Raw genomic sequence first — 20,141 nt, 5'->3', positions numbered from 1 at the left:
CTATGCTTCGCCAGTAATTGCAGGTGGAAGACAATGTGAGGTCTATAAGAGAACTTTGTCTGATATTATATTGAACACTGGAAGCACTCAGGGTGTGTATACAGTTTAGCACAAGGTCAAAGACAATCCTATAGTTCCAAACTTAGGACAAGGGCTGGGGCCTAGCAAGCTTGCTCAAAGGGGTGAGGGATGGTCATCAAGTGACTGAGATGAACAAAATTGTGCAGTCTCTCTCCTCCACTCCTTTCTTAAACCAAATGGAAATGGAGATAATCCCACTTCCACACTAACAATAATGAAATGGGTTCCACACTAACAATAACGAAAAATGAAAATACTGTTAACAAAGCCTAGAAAAATTCTCAGTTACCATGAAGAGAAAAAAATGAATGTAAAAACATGTTGTTTCACGAACAAATGATAGTCTTTCTCTATTACCATCAAGGGTGAACATGCTTCTCAAATGCTTGAGTATTAACACATGTCAAGAAACAGCTATGTGCAATTTATTGACCACACATCTACAGAAAGTGGTGACTCTTCCATTATTGCACAAGGCTAAGGGATGTGACAATAGGAAGCCATAGGACTTCTCCCTCAGAGATATGCCATCACTTGATATGACACCATTTTGGGGAAGATTAATGGCATTTCAAAGAAGATTAATACCACATATTGTGTTCCACCCAGCCTACTTAGTCAGCAAAAACTGACATTTTGGCAAGAACAGTAGTGCTTCAAGTCAAAAGTGCAAACGACTTTTTTTAAGAGGCCCTGAATCTATAGCTGATAATCTAGACAGAAGATCCTGCAGGCTACAAGAACGTCACATCATCTTGAGACTGAACCCACTGCCAATGAGCATCATATTCCAGGTACAACCTGCTGTTCAACTTGCAGTTCTCCAAGTCAACTGTTTTGTTTCTGAAGGCTCTTGCTGCAGGGCTACCTTTAGTTGGTGTATCTGCAACTGCGGAAGTGAATTTAGCCTCAGCGTCCTGCTCCAGCTCTGGAATTCGTCTGCCCAAAACCCCATTGGTTACTGCTGGTGGCTGTCCGGCAGTTTTGTTTTGCTCACTAACTCCTTGGTTTTTAACCAAACTATGGGCTTTCTCCTGATCCCCTTTGCTTTTGTCCTGTTCTTTGATTAACATCTTTGTAGGAAGGGCCTGGTCTGGGTCAGTCTTTTCAACTCTGGCCACTGGTATGCCTGGTGTGGACGTCATCATAGGCTCTATACCAGAGCCTTGTCCATACTCATCCATATCATCAGCAAGTGTGTCCAAATAGCTGCCAATGGAGATACTATCCAACTTGTCATTGGGGTCTTGAAGGCTGTTCCAGCTGCCCCGCCGAGATGTCTCTTGACTCTCTACCAGGCTGTATTGGCTGCTGGTGAGGCTGCTGCAGTGGCTGGTCAGCATTCCTTTCTCTTCTAGTAGCCACTTGACTGCCTCAATACCTTCATTCACAGCCATTAACTGCTGCAGGATCTTGATATCTATTGCTCTCAAGTAGGCCTATGGAAGAAGAGAGGAAATTTAGGATATGGTCAAGGACATTAGCTGCCAGTGTTATCAAATAAGTTCCCTGACTGAATTTACTGAACTCAAATACAATGGCACAGTGCTTCCAAGGAGAATTGTCAAAGAATTTTGGCAATAATAATGATAGTAAAAATACCATCTCAACTTGTTCTTGGCACTGGACCACCTAGATGTAACCCAGGGTCTTTTCCCACACCTTCCTGAACACAAATGACAAAGAAGAATTTCTCATTACCTTTACTACAATTCACAAGAAGCATCACCTGGAGGCGGCATGGGTCAACAACTGGCATGTTGACAATGACAGAAGTAACATACATTTTAGTAAGTAACACTGTGAAGTGGAGAGACCTAAAAAGGAAAAGATGGCTTTCATGTGCATAAGACACAAACAGGTCAAGTCATTGTGAAATATGTTGGCTGCCATCCAGACTTGAATGAGACTAGATGATAGATAGATCGATAGATCGATAGATCGATAGATCGATAGATCGATAGATCGATAGATAGATAGATAGATAGATAGATAGATAGATAGATAGATAGATAGATAGATAGATAGATAGATAGATAGATAGATAGATAGATAGATAGATTTATTGTCATTGTTCTCAAAAAAGGAAAATGAGAGCAACGAAATGAGGTGCTCTTCCACAAACATACCAACACATCAACACTAAAGAAAAAACATATACATAAACCATTTAAATACATCTAAAACAAATAACCATTCATAACCCTACATTTAGCCTACATCTAAAACAAATAACCATTCATAGCCGTGCATTTAGCCTAACCACAGCACTTGGATAGAAGCTGCCCTTAAATCTATTTGTCTTAGCCTTCAACACTCTATATCGTCTGCCCGATGGTAAGATCTCAAATAGCAAGTGGCCCAGATGTGAAGGGTCCTTTAAGATCATTTGTATCTTCCTTTTACATCCCATATTATACAGATCCACCAATGAGGGGAGAGAGCATCCACAAATCTTCTGTGCTCTTACCATCACTCTTTGGAGCACCCTTCTCTCTGCTTCCGTGCAGCTCCCAAACCACACGCAGAGACAATAAGATATAATGCTCTCAATGGAACTACGATAAAAGGCAACCAGCAGACTCCCTGACAGTTTTTGTGATGTTAAGAGTCTTAAATAGTATAGTCGTTGCTGGGCCTTTTTCTCTAGAGCTGAAGTATTTGCCCCCCATGTTAGATCCTGTTTCATAGTAATTCCCAAAAACTTCCATTCTGTCACCTGTTCTACCATAACACCATCAATAAACAATGGCTGAAAATCCAGACTACTCTTCCTGTAATCCACTATGATTTCCTTTGTCTTATTTACATTAAAAATAAGATTATTTACTTTACTCCAAAGGGACAGCTGATGAACTTCCCTCCTATACGCAGACTCATCATTCTCAGAGATGAGCCCCACTAACGTTATATCATCTGCATACTTAATGATTTTGTTACTCAGACTACTAGAAGCACAATCAGACGTATAAATAGTGAAAAGAAGTGGACTCAAGACACATCCCTGAGGAGTGCCAGTGTTTAAGATCTTCACGGAAGAAGTATATCCGTCCATTTTAACCCTTTGTGAGCGACATGGATTCTCCTATTGCAATTATCTGAAATAAGAGCCACTGAATGCAGAAGTGTTGGCGCAGAACTTGGCCCTTGCCCACCTTCTTGCAGAACCAGAACCAGCTGGGAACATAGCCTGAGAGCAAACCATTCCAATCCCTGTCAAGTTCCAGGTACAAGAACCTTAGTCCCATGGGGTCAGTTTATGTTATACCCCTTAGCTGTTTCCTTTCGCAGATATCTTTAACTTGCTCATGTACTTGCTCAAGAGGGACTCCTGTACTCTTTTCTCCAAAACATATCCCCTGCCCCTGCAGATGTTCATAGTCCTGATCATGAAAAATACAGACAACCTCCCATTTAATTGTAAAGGAAGTACAAACTGAGGAGGTCCATTTTTAAGAAAACTGAGTACATGCATTAGGGGAGTTAAATCCTGCCCAGTCCTGTGCCTTATCACTCTGAGCTTTGTTTATTTCTGCATTTTTCTCCTGGCTCTATTCAGGTGTCAGAGCCTTTCTTCTTTCTCTCTGTATATGCAACACCGTGAACAATTTTATTGGAGTTTTAATAGAACACACATTCTGAGAATGTTACATTTTAACCAACTAGGTTATTTCAGTCCCAGGCGTTCAGGGAGCAATTCTAAGTAGATCTACTCAGAAGTAAATTTCATGTTATTCATGGAAGTGGGGCTTTCTCCTAGGGAAATGTCCTTAGGATTGAGCCTTTATCTTCTGTTGACTATGCTTATGACTGTGGTCTTGCAATTGCATTCCCAAAGCAATGCTAACAAATGGGAGCTCTTATTAATGGTAGGGGTAGACCACATACATTTGTGACATTCTGTTCTTTCTAATGGGGCACTAGACAACAGCAAAAATTATACCCTTTCATTCTGTTTTAGTGTTGGTTGCTCAGTTAATCTGAGTGTGATGACTCAGCTTCTGAACTTGACTGTGATGTTTTCTGTTTGAGTAGCAGAATCATGCTCTGATATCCCACCAAAAAGGAGACCATCTGTCCTAAAAGAGAGACCAGATATACATCCTTCATTGGAATTATATTCTGCCTCTATAAAGGTTTAGTTGCATCTATAATGCAGAGCACAGACCGCATAAATCCTTGGGTTACAGAAAAATGTTTGTTTGCTCTTGAAGAACTGGAGGAGAGGCAACATACGAAATCTCCATATAACTACAGCTCTCAACCAGAAGAAAAAAACAAGACAAATGAAAGGAATACTCAGTGGAAAGGACTGACAAGGGGAAAGTATGTTTGGTTTTGCTAGAAGCAAAGATCACATTAATTAAAATGTTGATGGTTCTTGCCCTTGAGGCTTGTAATTAAAGTGAAAAATTATAAGCCTGCCTTTCCCCCAGAAAACTAGGACCCACATAGCTCTTCAGGCAGATTTATAATGCCAAGCAGACATGTGATGCTCCCTTTAGATCAAGAATTAGAACATACTATTTTTCATAACAGAAAAGAACCTAACTCACAGCATTGTTGAGAATGATCATGTTAGGAAATCACTAAATGTCCTTACAGAAAATCCTAGATGATGCCATTACTTCCTAATAATAGTTGAATCTGAAAGTCCATCCTTTAGTTTGGTCTTTATTTATTTTGTGGATGCACCCAAAAACTGAAAGCTTTATGCTCCTTGTACGGTTGGCATATGAAAAACATTTCCATTCATCCAATGTAAAGACTCTCCAGCCTATGAATGTGAATCTGTTAATCTCTCACTTTCATTTTGACAATGGAGGCCCAGATATAAGCCACTGCCAAATCCACATTCTACCATCTTAGGCGAATAAGGCAGTTGGTTCCATACCTGGAGCGCAACGACTTGGCAACAGTGATCCATGCAACGGTCACCTCGAGAATAGACTACTGTAATGCCCCCTACATGGGGCTGCCCTTGGCTCAACTTCGGAGGCTGCAACTGGTGCAAAACTCAGCAGCCAGGTTGTTAATGGAGCTACCTGTACGGGAGCACATTCAACCTGCGTTGAAAGCGTTACATTGGTTGCCTGTGGCATTCCAGATTCGCTTCAAGGTGCTGGTTATAACCTTTAAAGCCCTATATGGCCTGGGACCTGTTTACCTTTGGGACCGCCTTTCCCCATAATTCCCCAGAGAGCACTACATTCAGGGTCTCAAAATCTCCTTAAGATCCCTGGACCAAAAGAAGCTTGATTGACCAGCACTAGAGCCAGAGCGTTCTCGGTAATAGCCCCCACTTTGTGGAATGCCCTCCCTGAAAACATCAGGGCCCTGCGGGACCTGCCATAGTTCCACAGGGCCTGTAAGACCGAACTATTCAAACTCGCCTTTAATGGTTAGGGAGAGGTGGCTATTACCTTCAGCACCGACAATCTCACTGAACTAATATAATGGAAATCAGAAGTTGCCATCTTGGATTTTTAATATGTATGGAAATGTTTTTATATATCTAATTTTAATATGTTTGTAAATTGCTAGTGTTTTTAAACTGTTGTTAGCTGCCCTGAGCCTGTTGGGGGAGGGTGGGATATAAATCTGATATATAAATAAATAAATTTTGGTTGTCATTACAGAAAGGCACCAGATGACAGAATTTTATTGCTATAAATGGTATGCAAGGCTGCTCCCTGCATGTGGGAAGAATTTGACTGTAGCTTTCACCATGCCAAAGTTGCCATTTTCATCACACAACCACAAATCTTCCCTTCCTAGAGCTCCTTCTATGTTGACATGGTGAATATCAGGATTTTAGTAAGAGGCCAAATAGTTCCTGGTGAAGAGCATTGTCCAAGATGGCTTTTAAAGCAGCCACTTGTCTACATGAATGAGGCCTATGTTTTTAGTAGAAGAAACTCAGATCTGCCAAAGCATTCACATCTGTATGACATGTTTGCTCTTGAATGTTGCCAGCATGATGCAGTCATAAAGGACAGAAGAGAGGCAAGGAACTTGAAAGACTAGCAAAGGACTTGTTTTTAAAAGTATGATTTATTAGACTGTATTCAAAGACTGTGCCGTTGCTAAATGATTCCAGTTGGACCGGATGCCATTGAGCAAGTTCATGAGGCATATGAGCACCATGGACAGAGGGGAACAGATCCAACAGGGCGTAGCTACAAGTGAAAACAAACCGGAGGAATGTTTGTGGCTAAAGATCTTGGAGCACCAGAGGCCAACAAAGGCAAATTCAGAACATAAAAAATCCATCAGTTGAGGGCACTTCTGAATATTATGAAAGCTGCAGGAAGCAACAGCACTTCCCATACAACTACATAAAGTTAGAATGCAGTGCACACATGTAAATAGGGTTTTAAATATCTGTGGAGACACCTTTGGGAACCTGCCTAATCGGGATTCTTAGGCACAGGTATTTAATGTTGTGTAAATACATACAAAAAACACAACTAGATGAAGAAGAAGAAGATATTGGATTTATATCCCGCCCTCCACTCCGAAGAGTCTCAGAGCGGCTCACAATCTCCTTTACCTTCCTCCCCCACAACAGACACCCTGTGAGGTGGGTGGGGCTGGAGAGGGCTCTCACAGCAGCTGCCCTTTCAAGGACAGCCTCTGCCAGAGCTATGGCTGACCCAAGGCCATTCCAGCAGGTGCAAGTGGAGGAGTGGGGAATCAAACCCAGTTCTCCCAGATAAGAGTCCGCACACTTAACCACTACACCAAACTGGCTCTCCTGTATTGCTGCTTCCTGCAGTGAACACTTGAAAATCAAATACATGTATACACATGTTATTAAATTCTCAGGCACGCATGACTCGGAACCCTGATGGAGTCAGGTCTCGTAGCTACATTTACATTAGCTTGTGAATGCTAGGATGATATCTCTATTTTCTACAGCAATTGTAATTTCTGGTGCTGATCCAAAAATGCAGGTTTTCTAGGTGTGCCCCCTAATACTATAAATATATTTAATTATGGTGCTAGGGCTCCTGTAAAAAGAAAACTATCTACGCCTAGCACACCCTGCATTTGCAGTTTCAAAGGGCGGACTGGATAATATGCTGCTAGGGGAAGGTGCGGTATGAAATTTAAGAACTTGGTGGGCTCTCAGCTCCCTAAAGAGACAAAAGCACTGCTCACTGTTCCAGCAAGCTGGACCTGGCACTGATGTGGAGGGCTGCTGTGACCGTGGTCTGGAGTGTAGGTGGGGCCAAGCAGGGCCGAGAAATGAGCAGGGCCAAGCAGGGCCGAGTAGTGAGCCGAGCGCTGGCCGGACGCTGGAGAGCGTGCTCAGCTGTGGGGCATCGGAGAGGAGATATCAGTGGCGGCCGGACTGCCAGACAAGGTGTTGGGGAAGCAACAGAGAGCTCCTGGGCAGCCATGAAAGCAGCACTTCTATCCGCCGCAATTCAATCAGCACCTCTCCAGTGGTGGTAGTCGGCTGCCGTTGTGACTCCTATCCCGGCAGGGAATACTACAAGCAACCATCTGGGCTCTGACCCCGGCTGGGAATACTACAAGCAGTCATCTGGGTGCTGGCCAGATCTGCTGTCGCTGCTGCTAGCAGAGCTTCTGGGTCCTTGATTGTGCAGCGAGAAGGCACGAGGGGGGCCTTACCCTCCCGGGTCTGCTAAGCTGTGCAGGGGGCTGATGGGCCAAAAAACCTATGCAGGAAAGGATGAAGAACTGGGGACCCTGCTTTGCAGAATCACACTTTGAAGAACTGGGGACCCTGCTCTGCACAATTGCACTTTGAGGACATTCCATACAACATCTGCACTATAGAGGCACAGCAGCACTTTATCTTGTCATAACACCTACCTCCAACTGCCTCCAAGCTGCTAATTTATAAGGATTGAATTTTACCTGATAAAACGATGGACTGTTGGTTAACTAATTTGTAGATGAATTTATCAATTAACTAATTGGCTATCTGATAAAATATAATATTTCTGGCAAATTAATTGAGTACTATTGTTGGTGAGGGTTTCTTATAATTAATAGCCATTAGAATTAATCTAAATATTTTTAGCTAATTAATTTAAAAGGGAGACTGTGGGTTGGGTTTAATTGGTTAGATAACTTTAGAAGTGGCAGATACTGATAAATTAAGGGAATTAGATTAGCAAGGACGGAGAGGGTTGGGAAGTTAATTACAGGATGTGAGTTGTGCTCTTTGACATTGGGCTGAGGCTGAAGCAGAGACCAGTGGGAGATGATTGGCCTGGGGATTCCAGTACTCCTGGGGAGGGGAAGGTATGATGGTGGGAACAGACATCAGTATAAGGGAAGGAGGCTGAGACAAGATTGTGCTCAACCACCTTCCAGTCTGTGTCCCATCCCGACGGTGAAAGGTAGTGGGGTCAGGTTGAATTACTCGCCTCCGTCATTGGTGTTATGCAATGCCAGGTCCATAAACAACAAGACCACGGTCCTCCGAGAGTTTTTGCTCGAACAGGACATGGACCTGGCTTGCGTGACTGAGACCTGGGTACGAGAGGGAGAGACTGTAGCCCTCTCCCAAATGGCTCCCCCGGGATACTCAGTCTTTCACCAATCACGGACTAGCGGGTGGGGGGGGAGGGGTGGCTCTATTCATATGAGAGGCTTACTCCTTTTGGGCTCTCCTGGCCCCAGAAATCAACGGTATTGAATGTGCCGGTCTGGCATGGGACGTTTGGGATATGGCTGGTGTACCGTTCGCCTAACACACCATCCAGCACCTTACCATTCCTGATGGAGGCTGTAGCAGGTTGGGCATTGGAGTACCCAAGGCTTGTGATCCTGGGTGACTTCAATGTCCATGCTGACAACATGGCCTCCAGTCAGGCGATGGACCTGGTGTCATCCATGGCGACACTGGGGCTCTCCCAATTTATTGCATCGCCCACTCACCAGGTGGAGCACATGTTAGATTTGATCTTTGCAGCTGGGGTTCTGGTGGACAATATTACTGCTGAGGCGGTGCCATGGTCGGACCATTTTGCTCTTAAGGCTCGTGTGGATGTCCCACCCTAAGCCCGTTTGGGCGGCGAGCTTATTTTGGCTTGCCTGCAGAGTCTGATGGACCCTGAGCAGTTCAAAATGGCTCTACAGGATCCCTGGCCCCCTGGCACGTCTCTTGATGACCTGATTGAGTCTTGGTAGGGCTGGCTCTCCAGAGTCATTGATGAGATTGCACCTTGGCGCCCTCTGCACCCTTGTGTTAAGCTGGCTCCATGGTATACCCCGGAGTTGCAGCAGCTGAAACGAGGGCTCAGATGGTTAGAGAGGCAATGGCGGTGTACTCGAGATGAAGCGACTAGAACATCTTATAGAGAGTTTATGAGGTCCTATGAGATAGCAGTCAAAGCCACAAAGAAGACTTACTTTGCGGTCAAGATTGCATCTGCAAATTTGCGCCCGGCACAATTGCTTAGAACAATTTGGAATCTTACAACACTGCCGCAAGGCAGGCCAAATGCTAGGGAATTGGAGATAGGCTGTGAGACTTTTGCAAAAAAATTTTGCAGATAAGATCTCGTCGCTCCGCCACAACCTCCCCACCACATTGGATACAGTATGTAAACTTGAGGCCCCGTGCTTGTCTTCTGGACCAGTTCTGGATCGCTTTGACATGCTCAGCTTGGAGGAAGTTGACAGAATCCTCTCCACTTTATGCCTAACAACTTGTGATCTGGACCCATGCCCCTCCTGGCTAATTAAAGCTTGCCAGAGGGAGCTTAGATGGGACATCGTAAATAGATCCCTCTCAGAAGGGCTTTTTCCAACACTTCTTAAAGAGGCTGTGGTCCGCCCTCTCCTGAAAAAGGCTACATCAGATCCAGCCGAATTGGCACATTATTGGCCAGTCTCAAACTTACCCTTTTTGGGTAAAATTATTGAGAGGGCAGTAGCGTTAGTTGCAGAGTTTTCTGGATGACGCTTCCATTTTAGACCCGCACTAGTCTGGCTTTCGCCCAGGTCTTGGGACGGAGACAGTGCTGGTTGCCCTGGTGAATGACCTCCAGCGGCATCTGGATTGAGGCGGCTCGGCGGTGCTGATGTTGTTAGACCTAGCAGCTAAGTTTGATACGGTCGACCATCAGTTACTGACCCGCCACCTCACCGACGCGGGGATTCAGGGGTTGGCCTTGCAATGGCTTTCCTCTTTCCTTGATGGTTGAGGACAAAGGGTGGCGACTGGGGGTGAACTGTCCCAGAGGCACCCACTTAATTGTGGAGTTCCACAGGGGGCGGTGCTCTCCCTGATGTTATTCAACATCTACATGCACCCCCTTGCCCAGATTGCCCAGATGTACGGGTTGGGTTGTCATCAATATGCTGATGACACCCAACTGTATCTACTGATGGACGGCCGGCCTGACTGCGTTCCAGAAAATCTGGACCTGGCGTTGCAAGCTGTGGCAGGATGACTCAGGATGAGTAGGTTGAAGTTGAATCCAGCGAAGACAGAGGTCCTTTGCCTGAACCGTGGCAGTCTAGAAAGGGAAATCCCCCTACCAATGTTTGACGGTGCACCATTGAAAATGGCGCACAAGGTCAACAGCTTGGAGGTGCTGCTGGAGCCTGCCTTGTCAATGGAGGCCCAGATAGCAGCCACTGCTAAATCCGCCTTTTTTCATCTTAGGTGGGTGAGGCAGTTGGCCCCCTTCCTGGAGCGTGACAACCTGCAACAGTGATCCATGCAACGGTCACCTCGAGGTTGGACTGCTGTAATGCTCTCTACATGGGGCTGCCCCTGTGCCGAACCCGGAAATTGCAGCTAGTGTAGAATGCGGCAGCCAGGCTGTTATTTGGGCTCCCTAGGTGGGAGCACATACAGTCGAGGCTGCAGGTACTGCACTGGCTGCCAATAGTGTACCGGATTCGTTACAAGGTGCTGGTTATTACCTTTAAAGCCCTATATGGCCGAGGACCTGTCTACCTTAGGGACTGTCTCTCCCCATATACTCCCCAGAGGGTACTACAATCTGGTTCTAAAAATCTATTGGCAATCCCTGGGCTGAAGGAGGCCAGACTGAAAGTCACCAAGGAAAGGGCCTTCTCGATTACAGCTCCCCACTGGTGGAACCAATTACCAGAGAAGGTGCGGGCCTTGCAGAGCCTTGCCCAGTTCCACAGGGCCTGCAAGACTACTCTCTTTCAGCTGGCTTTTACTTAATGTGGAGTCTACTGTAGAAGGAATGCCGTCGCCACGGAAAAACTGTAAGATGGGTAACACCGAGATTTTAGCACCAAACTAATTTGATGCCTTTAATTAGATGGTTTTAATGTATAATAACATGTATATATGATTTGTCATATGTTCTGTAAACACTTTGTTTTAACTGTTGAAATGTTGTATATTATGCTTTGCTATGTGAGCCGCTCTGAGCCTGCTTTGGCGGGGAGGGTGGGATACAAATTAAATATTATTATTATTATTTATTATAAATGTTTACATCCAGAAGATGAAATAAATTAAAGGCAGCTCAACTCTGTTTCTTGTACAAGTGATTGCTTTGTATCTTCCTTATGGTATCAGATGCTGTACATGAGTTTGTTTGATCAAAAGAAAAGGAGATCCACAACTCTAGGAATTGGAAATTGGTCATGGTGCCTGTACAGGAGCTTAGCAGGAATCAGAGAAGACTAACCATGAGTGTGTTTCTTTTGAGCATTCTCTACAGCTGGCTTTGGGTTGTACCTTTCAATTCATTACACAAAGGCTGGGGGGGGGGGTACAATGACAAGTTTATATTTCTATCACAATTGTATGGATAGCTTTCAGAAAGGGGAAGTCTGAATGAACAGATGGATGAATTGTGTCTAAGCAAACACTTGTGCAGGAAGCATTAAAAAAACTTCAGGAAAAGACTAAAGAACAAATGGTTGGTCTACATGACACAGATCCCATTGCACAAAGTTATAGTTCTATTTCTGAATTTTCAAAAAAATCAAATAAACATCCAGCAGGTGTTCTTTAAAGAGCTGTGACCCTTTTGTATTTGCATTTCCCAATGAGCAGAATGAACGTGTACATCTTGGAGTCAGATGAAGAGCAGCATGCGGGGGCTGGGACAGGATTCAGAACTGTTCTTTAGAAGCACCATTTCTATTATTTGTGAGCATCTTTTAAAAACATGTGTCTTCTGAAAAACAAGCTAAGACTTAATTGCTATGGATTTAAAGAAAATGTGGCACAGATGGAACTCAATGTCATGCCTGGATTCAGTCAGTTGCTCAGTTTGCAGTGCAGACAGTGAGAGAGGCTAATCTGAAAAGTCTGCTATATCTGGACAGCAGGGGTATACCCATCTGGGTTTCATCAATACCTCGGCACAGATGTGCCCTACAAAGCTATCAAGAGATGCCTATGTTTTATCATCTATACCAAAGATGGGAGGGGGGAATCTAGAGTTATCAGAAACCCATACTGATAAACTTAATAAGGAAACCAAATGACTCTAAGAGCAGATTATTGCATAAACACTTCCAGTTTCAACAGAAGATGCTCACTAAATAGAACACTGTTATAGTATTACTGAGGAGCTGTTGAATTCTGTGAAAGCTGAATTACTTCAAATGAATCTGCAAAAGAAGTTCTTTTTTTAAAAAAATGCCAGGGAAGACATTTCTGTAGTTTTGGAAAGCATGACATTTAGGAATACAACTGATGCTACTGGAAAAGAAAAGCAAGTAAAACCTGTGATGTGGGAGATGAGACTGAGGGTTATCTCACAACAGTTCATCATATTGAAAGATTTGACACAATGAAGAAAACTGGGAATGACAGCAGACACAGGCTTCAGAAAGCAAACATCACTATCCTATTTAATTCCTATTGGAATCAATAGGACTTAGTTGCATGTTAATAGCTCAGTCTAACCTGATCTCATCAGAAGGTAAGCATGGTTGGCCACAGTTAGTACTTGGATGGGAGGCCACCAAGAAAAACTGGGACTGCAATGCAGAGGAAGGCAATGGCAAACCATCTCTGCTCATGTCTTGCCTTGAAAACCCATGAGGTACATCATGTGGTCACCATGAGCTGCAACTCAACCTTACCTTTTATATATGGACTAGCTGAAAAAGAGCAATCAACAACTGTTTCAGGAATAAAACTGGGAGAAGGGAGAATCATTTCTAACTGCCATCTGGGCAAACTGTGGCTATATGTAGTTGCTTAATGCAATGGGTCTTTGCCCTCAGGCACCAGTCAAGCACATTCTATAATACCACTGTGCAAATAATTGCTTTTGAGCACTCTATCACAAATCAAAAACTTCTATGTGTGACAGCTTAACTACAAGGCCAGAAGTAGGCTTGGCCTGCATCTCCCCAGAAGAATAAAGAGCTCAGTGTGGAAATGGATGCTGCGATATGGCTAATTCCTGAATGCATGTACCATGCCAGGCATGTACCATGCACATGGCCTGGTCAGAATATGGCCAATAGCACCTATCTGTCACTGAGGACAGGGCACAGGGTCTGTAAGTAGCTCATCCCTTTTCCTGCTCCTTGACAAATGGCTGATGGGTACAATTGCCAAATGTCTGAAGTGGCTACACATACTTAGTCATGACTACTGCACACATGTACAATTGGATCAGGGCCAATGTATGCAGTGCTTTCCAGAGGATTGCTTCATGTAAAGTCTCCCCCCCCCTTTCCACTGCCATGAGTTCTGTTTCACAAAAGCTTTGTGGTTACTTATTGCAATTATATACCACACTTTCTAATTAAACTGGGATTGCTAAAAAGTGCCATGATACTCATAGCAGCCAGCAATTGAAAGCATTCTAGTACACTTTCTCTAGCAGAATTATAAATCTGGCAAAACTTATTAATGATGCAAGAAGATGAGCAGACCAGTAAAGATTACAGAGCTTTTAATTAAATAATGTCATTCTATGGATACGATATCAATTGCATCGGCTACGTTTTGATTAATTATTATATTTGAATATACAATATGTGTTCAATTAATCTTCACCTTTTTTTGTTGCAGCACTCACCATATGGATTGGCCAGCTGGAAGAGATCATGAAGGCTCCAATGCTTTTATCATTCCATAGAACATGTACATGGAAACATTCAGGAGGATATTTCTGTAGAGGGACTAGGACTATAGTAATGCCTTTGAAAACTTTGACAGTTCATGGCACTGCTCACTGTACCCAGTTTCAAGTGTGTTGTTCTTAACCATGCAATCTGGTTGCATTGCATTGTTTGAACAATACTGCCCTCAGGGCTTTTTTTTGAGGAGGAATGCAAAGGAACACAGTTCTGGCTAATTTGTCATTGGGGTGTGACCTAATATGCAAATGAATTGTTGCTGAAACAATGGTGATGTGGGGAGGGGGTGTAGTCTAAATGTGTTCCTGCTGAGCTTTTTCTACCAAAAAAAGCCCTGACTGCCCTTTTTGCTTTGGTTTTAATCTGCCTTCAATCTCAGTAAGAAAAATGGACTATAAATAAATAAAATAATCTCTCCATATATTTATATATATTTAATTTTCTTCTGCTTTATTTAGAAAATAAATAACATCTTTCAACCAAATCAATTCTATGTGAGTTGCATATCAGCAAACTGGCTACCTCAATAAGATATCCTGCAATGTCAGCAATATTTTTTCATAAATATTACCCGAAGACTGTCAGCTGGAGAGCTGGAGAGCCAGTTTGGTGTAGTGGTTAAGTGTGCAGACTCTTATCTGGGAGAACCGGGTTTGATTCCCCACTCCTCCACTTGCACCTGCTGAGATGGCCTTGGGTCAGCCATAGCTCTGGCAGAGGTTGTCCTTGAAAGGGCAGCTGCTGTGAGAGCCCTCTCCAGCCCCACCCACCTCACAGGGTGTCTGTTGTGGGGGAGGAAGGTAAAGGAGATTGTGAGCCGCTCTGAGACTCTTCGGAGTGGAGGGCGGGATATAAATCCAATATCTTCTATCTTCTTCAGCTGCATTGTTTTAAGGATTACTGACAAATGCATGTGAACTACTCTAAACACACTAGAAATACATATGCACTTGGTGGACCCATTTGGTGCCCTCAAGAAAAAGTTAAAGCTGATGCACCTGAACTTCAATCATTTTAACTCATTGAAGCCAACATGCATAAAGTGGCCACATGCAACCTTGATGTGGTTTATGCACCGCACTTCAAGAGTCCATGTGATATATTTTCTGGAGGAGTATGTTCAGTGTATCTATAAAGCATAGGTTTGTTGGCATATCTATTCCCAGCTCAAGTGAATTGCTCTAAAGCTCTCTGAATATCTCCAAGATAGGCTTCCAATTGTTTTTCATTACAGCATAATGATTTTTTGCTACGACAGCCAAGAATATCCATAGCCCAGTGTGCCCACCACAATTTTACTTCCAAACAAGCAAACAGAATACTGATAATCTAGTGGTTTACTGAGTTTTACATGCAAAGTACACCCAATACTGCATTTATGGACTTTCCCCATTCTTCTGTTTTTGTACAGCGACAACTCCATACCTGCCTGCCTCTCCAGTGACAAGACGAATGTTAAGGAGGGCTTGCCAGAATACAGCAATTAAAATGAGCCCTGACAGTTCTGTGCTTTGCATTCAGCATGCTTTTGATCCAGATTATTTAAGAAACAAATCCTACTAAAAATGTGAAAGAAAAACAAGTGGCTCTAGGATTTCATTTATCCCTACCTGGTGTCTTTGCAAGACTACTGAGCAGTAACAATGTTTGCACAGGAAGCACTTTGCAGGGAATATTTAATATCAGTTAGTGATTAATGGCAATCAAGCAACAGATTTGCTTGTTGAAGGATGAAGTACAGGCACAAGCTTCCTGTTTGGGCTTTTCTAAATTAAACCTAAGTATATGCATTCTTCAGTCATACAGGATGATTGGCCAATCCTCAAAACAAATATTTATTTATTTATTTATTTATTTATTTATTTATTTATTTATTTATTTATTTATTTATGTTATTTATATCCCACCTTCCCTATAATGGGCTTAGGGTGGCTCACCTGTTTTAGTCCATAGAAATAACACCTGATCTCAGGTATATGCAAATAGCAATGACTCTGCTTATGTTAATAGAACTCATGAAACTGTAGCAGCTAGCATAACATAATGGCTAAAGACAGAACTGCATCTCTTATATAATCTTACAATTCTTTAAAGGAAAACCTTTCATTATTGCAGAATGCAGGGGGGAGGGGTTCCTTATGCCTTTTCTTTTCCTGAAAATTCCTCACTGTCACTTGGTTTTTAAAAAGTGAGTATGCATAGGGTTTTCCCAGAAAAAGTAAAGGGGCTGTTTTTAGTGGGGAATGGCCAGAAGAAAAAAGATTAAGAATCTTCTCTCTCCCTGCACCATTGCAGCCTGGGGTGCCTCCTTTTATAAGGACAAAACCCCATCTCTTTCACATAGCATTCAGTTCCACCCTATGAATGGAAGCCATAACTCATCCAAGGTGGTTACAGACAAAAATCAATCTAAAGACACTGACACTGGGTCATGATTGCTCAACGACCAACCTCCCCATCACCCATTACCTCAACCTTACAGTTCACTGTTCATTGACTTGCCTGGCAGTAGTAACAATTCCTTTTGGACATGTAGTTGGCTAGGCCACTCATGGCTCACTCCACTTTGTGACAGACTCTTACTAGCAATATGGTTGGTGAGTTTTGTGCCCATTTTTTATTTATTTGTTTTTATTTACTTCATTTATATCCCACTTTTGTCCCCAATGAGTATCCAAAGTGGCTTACAATAGTCTCCCCATTTTCATTTTATTCTCACAACAACCCTCTGAAGTAGGTTAGGCTGAGAGTGTATAACTGGGCAAGATCACACAGCAAGCTTCCATGGCAGAGCGCACATTTGAACCCAGCCTCTCATATTCCAGTCTAACACTCTAGCCAATGAACAGTGAACTGTAAGGTTGAGGTAATGGGTGATGGGGAGGTTGGTCGTTGAGCAATCATGACCCAGTGTCAGTGTCTTTAGATTGATTTTTGTCTGTAACCACCTTGGATGAGTTATGGCTTCCATTCATAGGGTGGAACTGAATGCTATGTGAAAGAGATGGGGAAGTCATGGCTGTGGAGGGATGTGTGTTACAAACGTCTCCAGTAAGATAGCTAGCAACATCTAGCCCCTCCACTGTACTCAAAAGTACTCTTAGCAGGGCTTTTTTTGGTAGAAAAAGCTGAGCAGGAACTCATTTGCATACTAGACCACATCCCCTGATACCAAGCCAGCCGGAACTGTGTTCCTGTGCATTCCTGCTTAAAAAAAAAAAAAGCCCTGGCTCTTAGCTCTTTTGAGTCTTGTAAGCTAAGCAGGGCTGGGTTAGCAAGTACTTGTATGGGAGACCTCCTTGGAATACCAGGACTGGGAAGGAGAGGCAGGCTGTATCAAGCCACTTCTCTGAACACTCTCCATGCCCCATTAGGGTCACCAGAAGTCACCATGACTTCCAGGCATGCATGCACACATGCATACACACACACAAATACAAAGAATATCAAATGAAATAAAATAAAAGTGCTCTTAGCTCTTAATTCAGTTCACCATAGGAGATCCCAGCATATCTGATATTTCAAAGTAAAGAGAATGAAAAATGATGTTGGGATGTGGAGAGACTCCTTCCCATGTATCCATTTTTCCCTGAGGGACAACCAGAACACTCATATCTGCTGTAGTACTGAAAGTGAGTTGCCTGGAACTGCAAAGCAGTCAGGATGCCCTAAAGAGGTCATAGAATGGTTCCAGACAAAGTTTAGTATACACCTCCCAAGTAACAGAACAAAGTTTGAGTCCAGTGGCACCTTTAAGGCCAACAAAATTGTATTCAACAAGAGATTTTGTGTGCAAGCACACTTCTTCAGATACTTGCTTGCACATGGAAGTTTTTATACTTTGAATAGCATCTTGTTGGTCTTAAAAGGGAAACTGGACTCAAATTTGGTTCTGCTGCTTTGGACGACCATGGCTACCCACCCGCATCTACCTCCCAAGTAAGTATGCAGTGGGTTGCAAGGCCGGATCTAGGGGGGCGGTGCAGAAGGGGGTGCTTGCCCCGGGCGCTGACAGTGGGTGGGGGAGCCAAATTGGGCATGGAATCCATTGTATTCTATGGGACCATAAGTTAGAATAGCCCATAAGGGAGCACCATTTTTTAATTTTGCCCCTCCTCAAAAAACACGGAGATCCAGTCCTGATGGGCTGCAACTTGGACACATGAGAAAGAAATCCTATGATATCTTCAGAGGATGCTGGATGCTTGAAAAATCCACTCAGCCTATATTTGCAATCTCTTAATGTGGTTCTTTGATTGGCCAAATCAAGTATATGATACAAGAGGCAGGGAAACTATCTGGGTTTTTGTTTGTGCACACACAATCAAAACACCTCTGATCTTACTGTTTTCACATCCTTCAAATGTATTCCTCAAGAACAAAAAACATATATAATCTTGCTATTTAATAAGTTTTCAGCCTGTCTCAATGTAAACAGAATCTGTTAGGAATTTAAGCAGCTTTAGTTCTAGTGGCCACTTGAATAGAACTGCTTCAAATGATCCCACTGAAATCACATTTAAATCCATGCAGTGCAGCTAAACAGAGTGGGCCTGAGTGAGCTGGCCTGTGATGCTGGGCTTGGAAGCTGGAATGCTTTCCAACCTCCAGCATCTCAGAAATGTCCCAGAGTCTACAGCTGGTCTGTCATAACAGGAGGGCGTGGGAAAGCATGGGGGCGGGGGGGGGGGGAGGTGGCACTGGCCTTGCTGTAATCTGCAGTGGCAAAAGACCAAATGTGGTGCTGTGCACCTTGGAGAAGAATGGGTAGATTGTTGTCTGAGCTGCCACAGGCATCCTCTAAATCATCAGATGCATCAGAAGGAGAATGAAAAACTCAAGGTCCGTGGAGAACCTCCAGCAGTGGGTGAACATTAGTCCCCTCCCTTCAAATAAGAGGAGGGAGCACAACACACACAAAAACATTTGGGACCAAAAATGTGGGTGATTTATTCCACACTGCAGGGCAAGCCATGAAGAGAACTGCAAGGTGCTTCTGTCCCATAGAAAGGGGGGAGGATTGGACTTGCCCAAGAACCTCCCAATGGTGTTGATGTCTCACCTGGGCAAAAGGAGGTAAGGAGGGCGGATGTGGAGACCAGGCACAAGGGTAGAGAATGAGGCACTGCCCTTGCGGGGTGGGGGTGGGGGGAGATAAGCAGGAAAAGAACTGAGCTCATGTCCCAGAAAGAACTTCAGACACAAGGAGGGCAGCCAGGCAGTGCTGTTGAAAGGGTGTTTCAGACAGCGGGGGCTGATTCACCCCAGGGGCAAGTCTGAGGAGCGGGGGAGGGGGTGTGTGACCGTGACTCACCAGTTCCAGCTTCAGCGCCTTGATCTTCTCCCCGAGTCCTTGGCGCAGGCCGCGGCTGGGGCTGCTGGGGAGAAGATGAGCAGCCGGGTCTTCCCGCAGCCAACGCAGCAGCCCGTCTGGGGGCTTCTGTCCGACTTTGCTCTCCAGGTCCTTCAGGTCGGGGAAGTCAGCACAACCGGCCGGCACCTCCATGGCCACGGGGCTGCTTTCTGCCTCCTTGCGGGCGGCCTGGAGCAGCAGGGATCCCCTTCCTCCCGCCCCGCCAGAGACGTGAGGAGACCTGAACTAGCAGCAGGCTCTCCTGGGGCGGGCGCCTGCAAGGAAGAGGCCGGCTCTCCCCTCCCCCGTCATGCCGACCCCGCTGCTCTCGCCTTGATCCAGGATTTGTCTCTTACGAAACTCCTCCGTAGCACCGGCCGGCTGCCCTTGGGTGCACCAGCTTCCAGGGGCGGGCCGGCAGCCGGCCGGAGCTCAGCAGCATCCAAGCTCTACCAAAGTTGCCGCTTCTGGGATGCAGCAGCCGGGACTGCCAAACGGCTCCTGCGCAGCTTGTCGCCGGAGAGGGGTCGCGCTTGCTGATCCGCTGGGGCTCTCCCGCCGCGCCTTCTGCTCCGGCCTCTCCCACCTGCCCGGAATACAGGCAAGCCCGATGCAGAGAAAC

At 44.5% G+C, this 20,141-nt stretch overlaps 1 protein-coding gene across 1 annotated transcript; it reads right to left on the bottom strand.

The window, feature by feature from the left end:
• Nucleotides 1–489: 489 nt before the first annotated feature.
• Nucleotides 490–19,801, bottom strand: LURAP1 (leucine rich adaptor protein 1). Its single transcript, XM_060231756.1, has 2 exons — nucleotides 19,481–19,801; nucleotides 490–1,520 (listed from the first exon to the last, which is right to left on the bottom strand). Exons 1-2 carry the CDS (start codon nucleotides 19,670–19,672, stop codon nucleotides 816–818), a joined length of 897 nt encoding a protein of 298 aa, XP_060087739.1. The 5' UTR covers nucleotides 19,673–19,801; the 3' UTR covers nucleotides 490–815.
• Between the last annotated feature and the right edge of the window lie 340 nt (nucleotides 19,802–20,141).

This window comes from Heteronotia binoei, chromosome 2 (assembly GCF_032191835.1).
Source record: "Heteronotia binoei isolate CCM8104 ecotype False Entrance Well chromosome 2, APGP_CSIRO_Hbin_v1, whole genome shotgun sequence".
Lineage (NCBI taxonomy): Eukaryota > Metazoa > Chordata > Lepidosauria > Squamata > Gekkonidae > Heteronotia > Heteronotia binoei.
The sequence above is the reverse complement of the archived record's forward strand: the minus strand, read 5'-3'. Positions and strand labels throughout refer to the sequence as shown.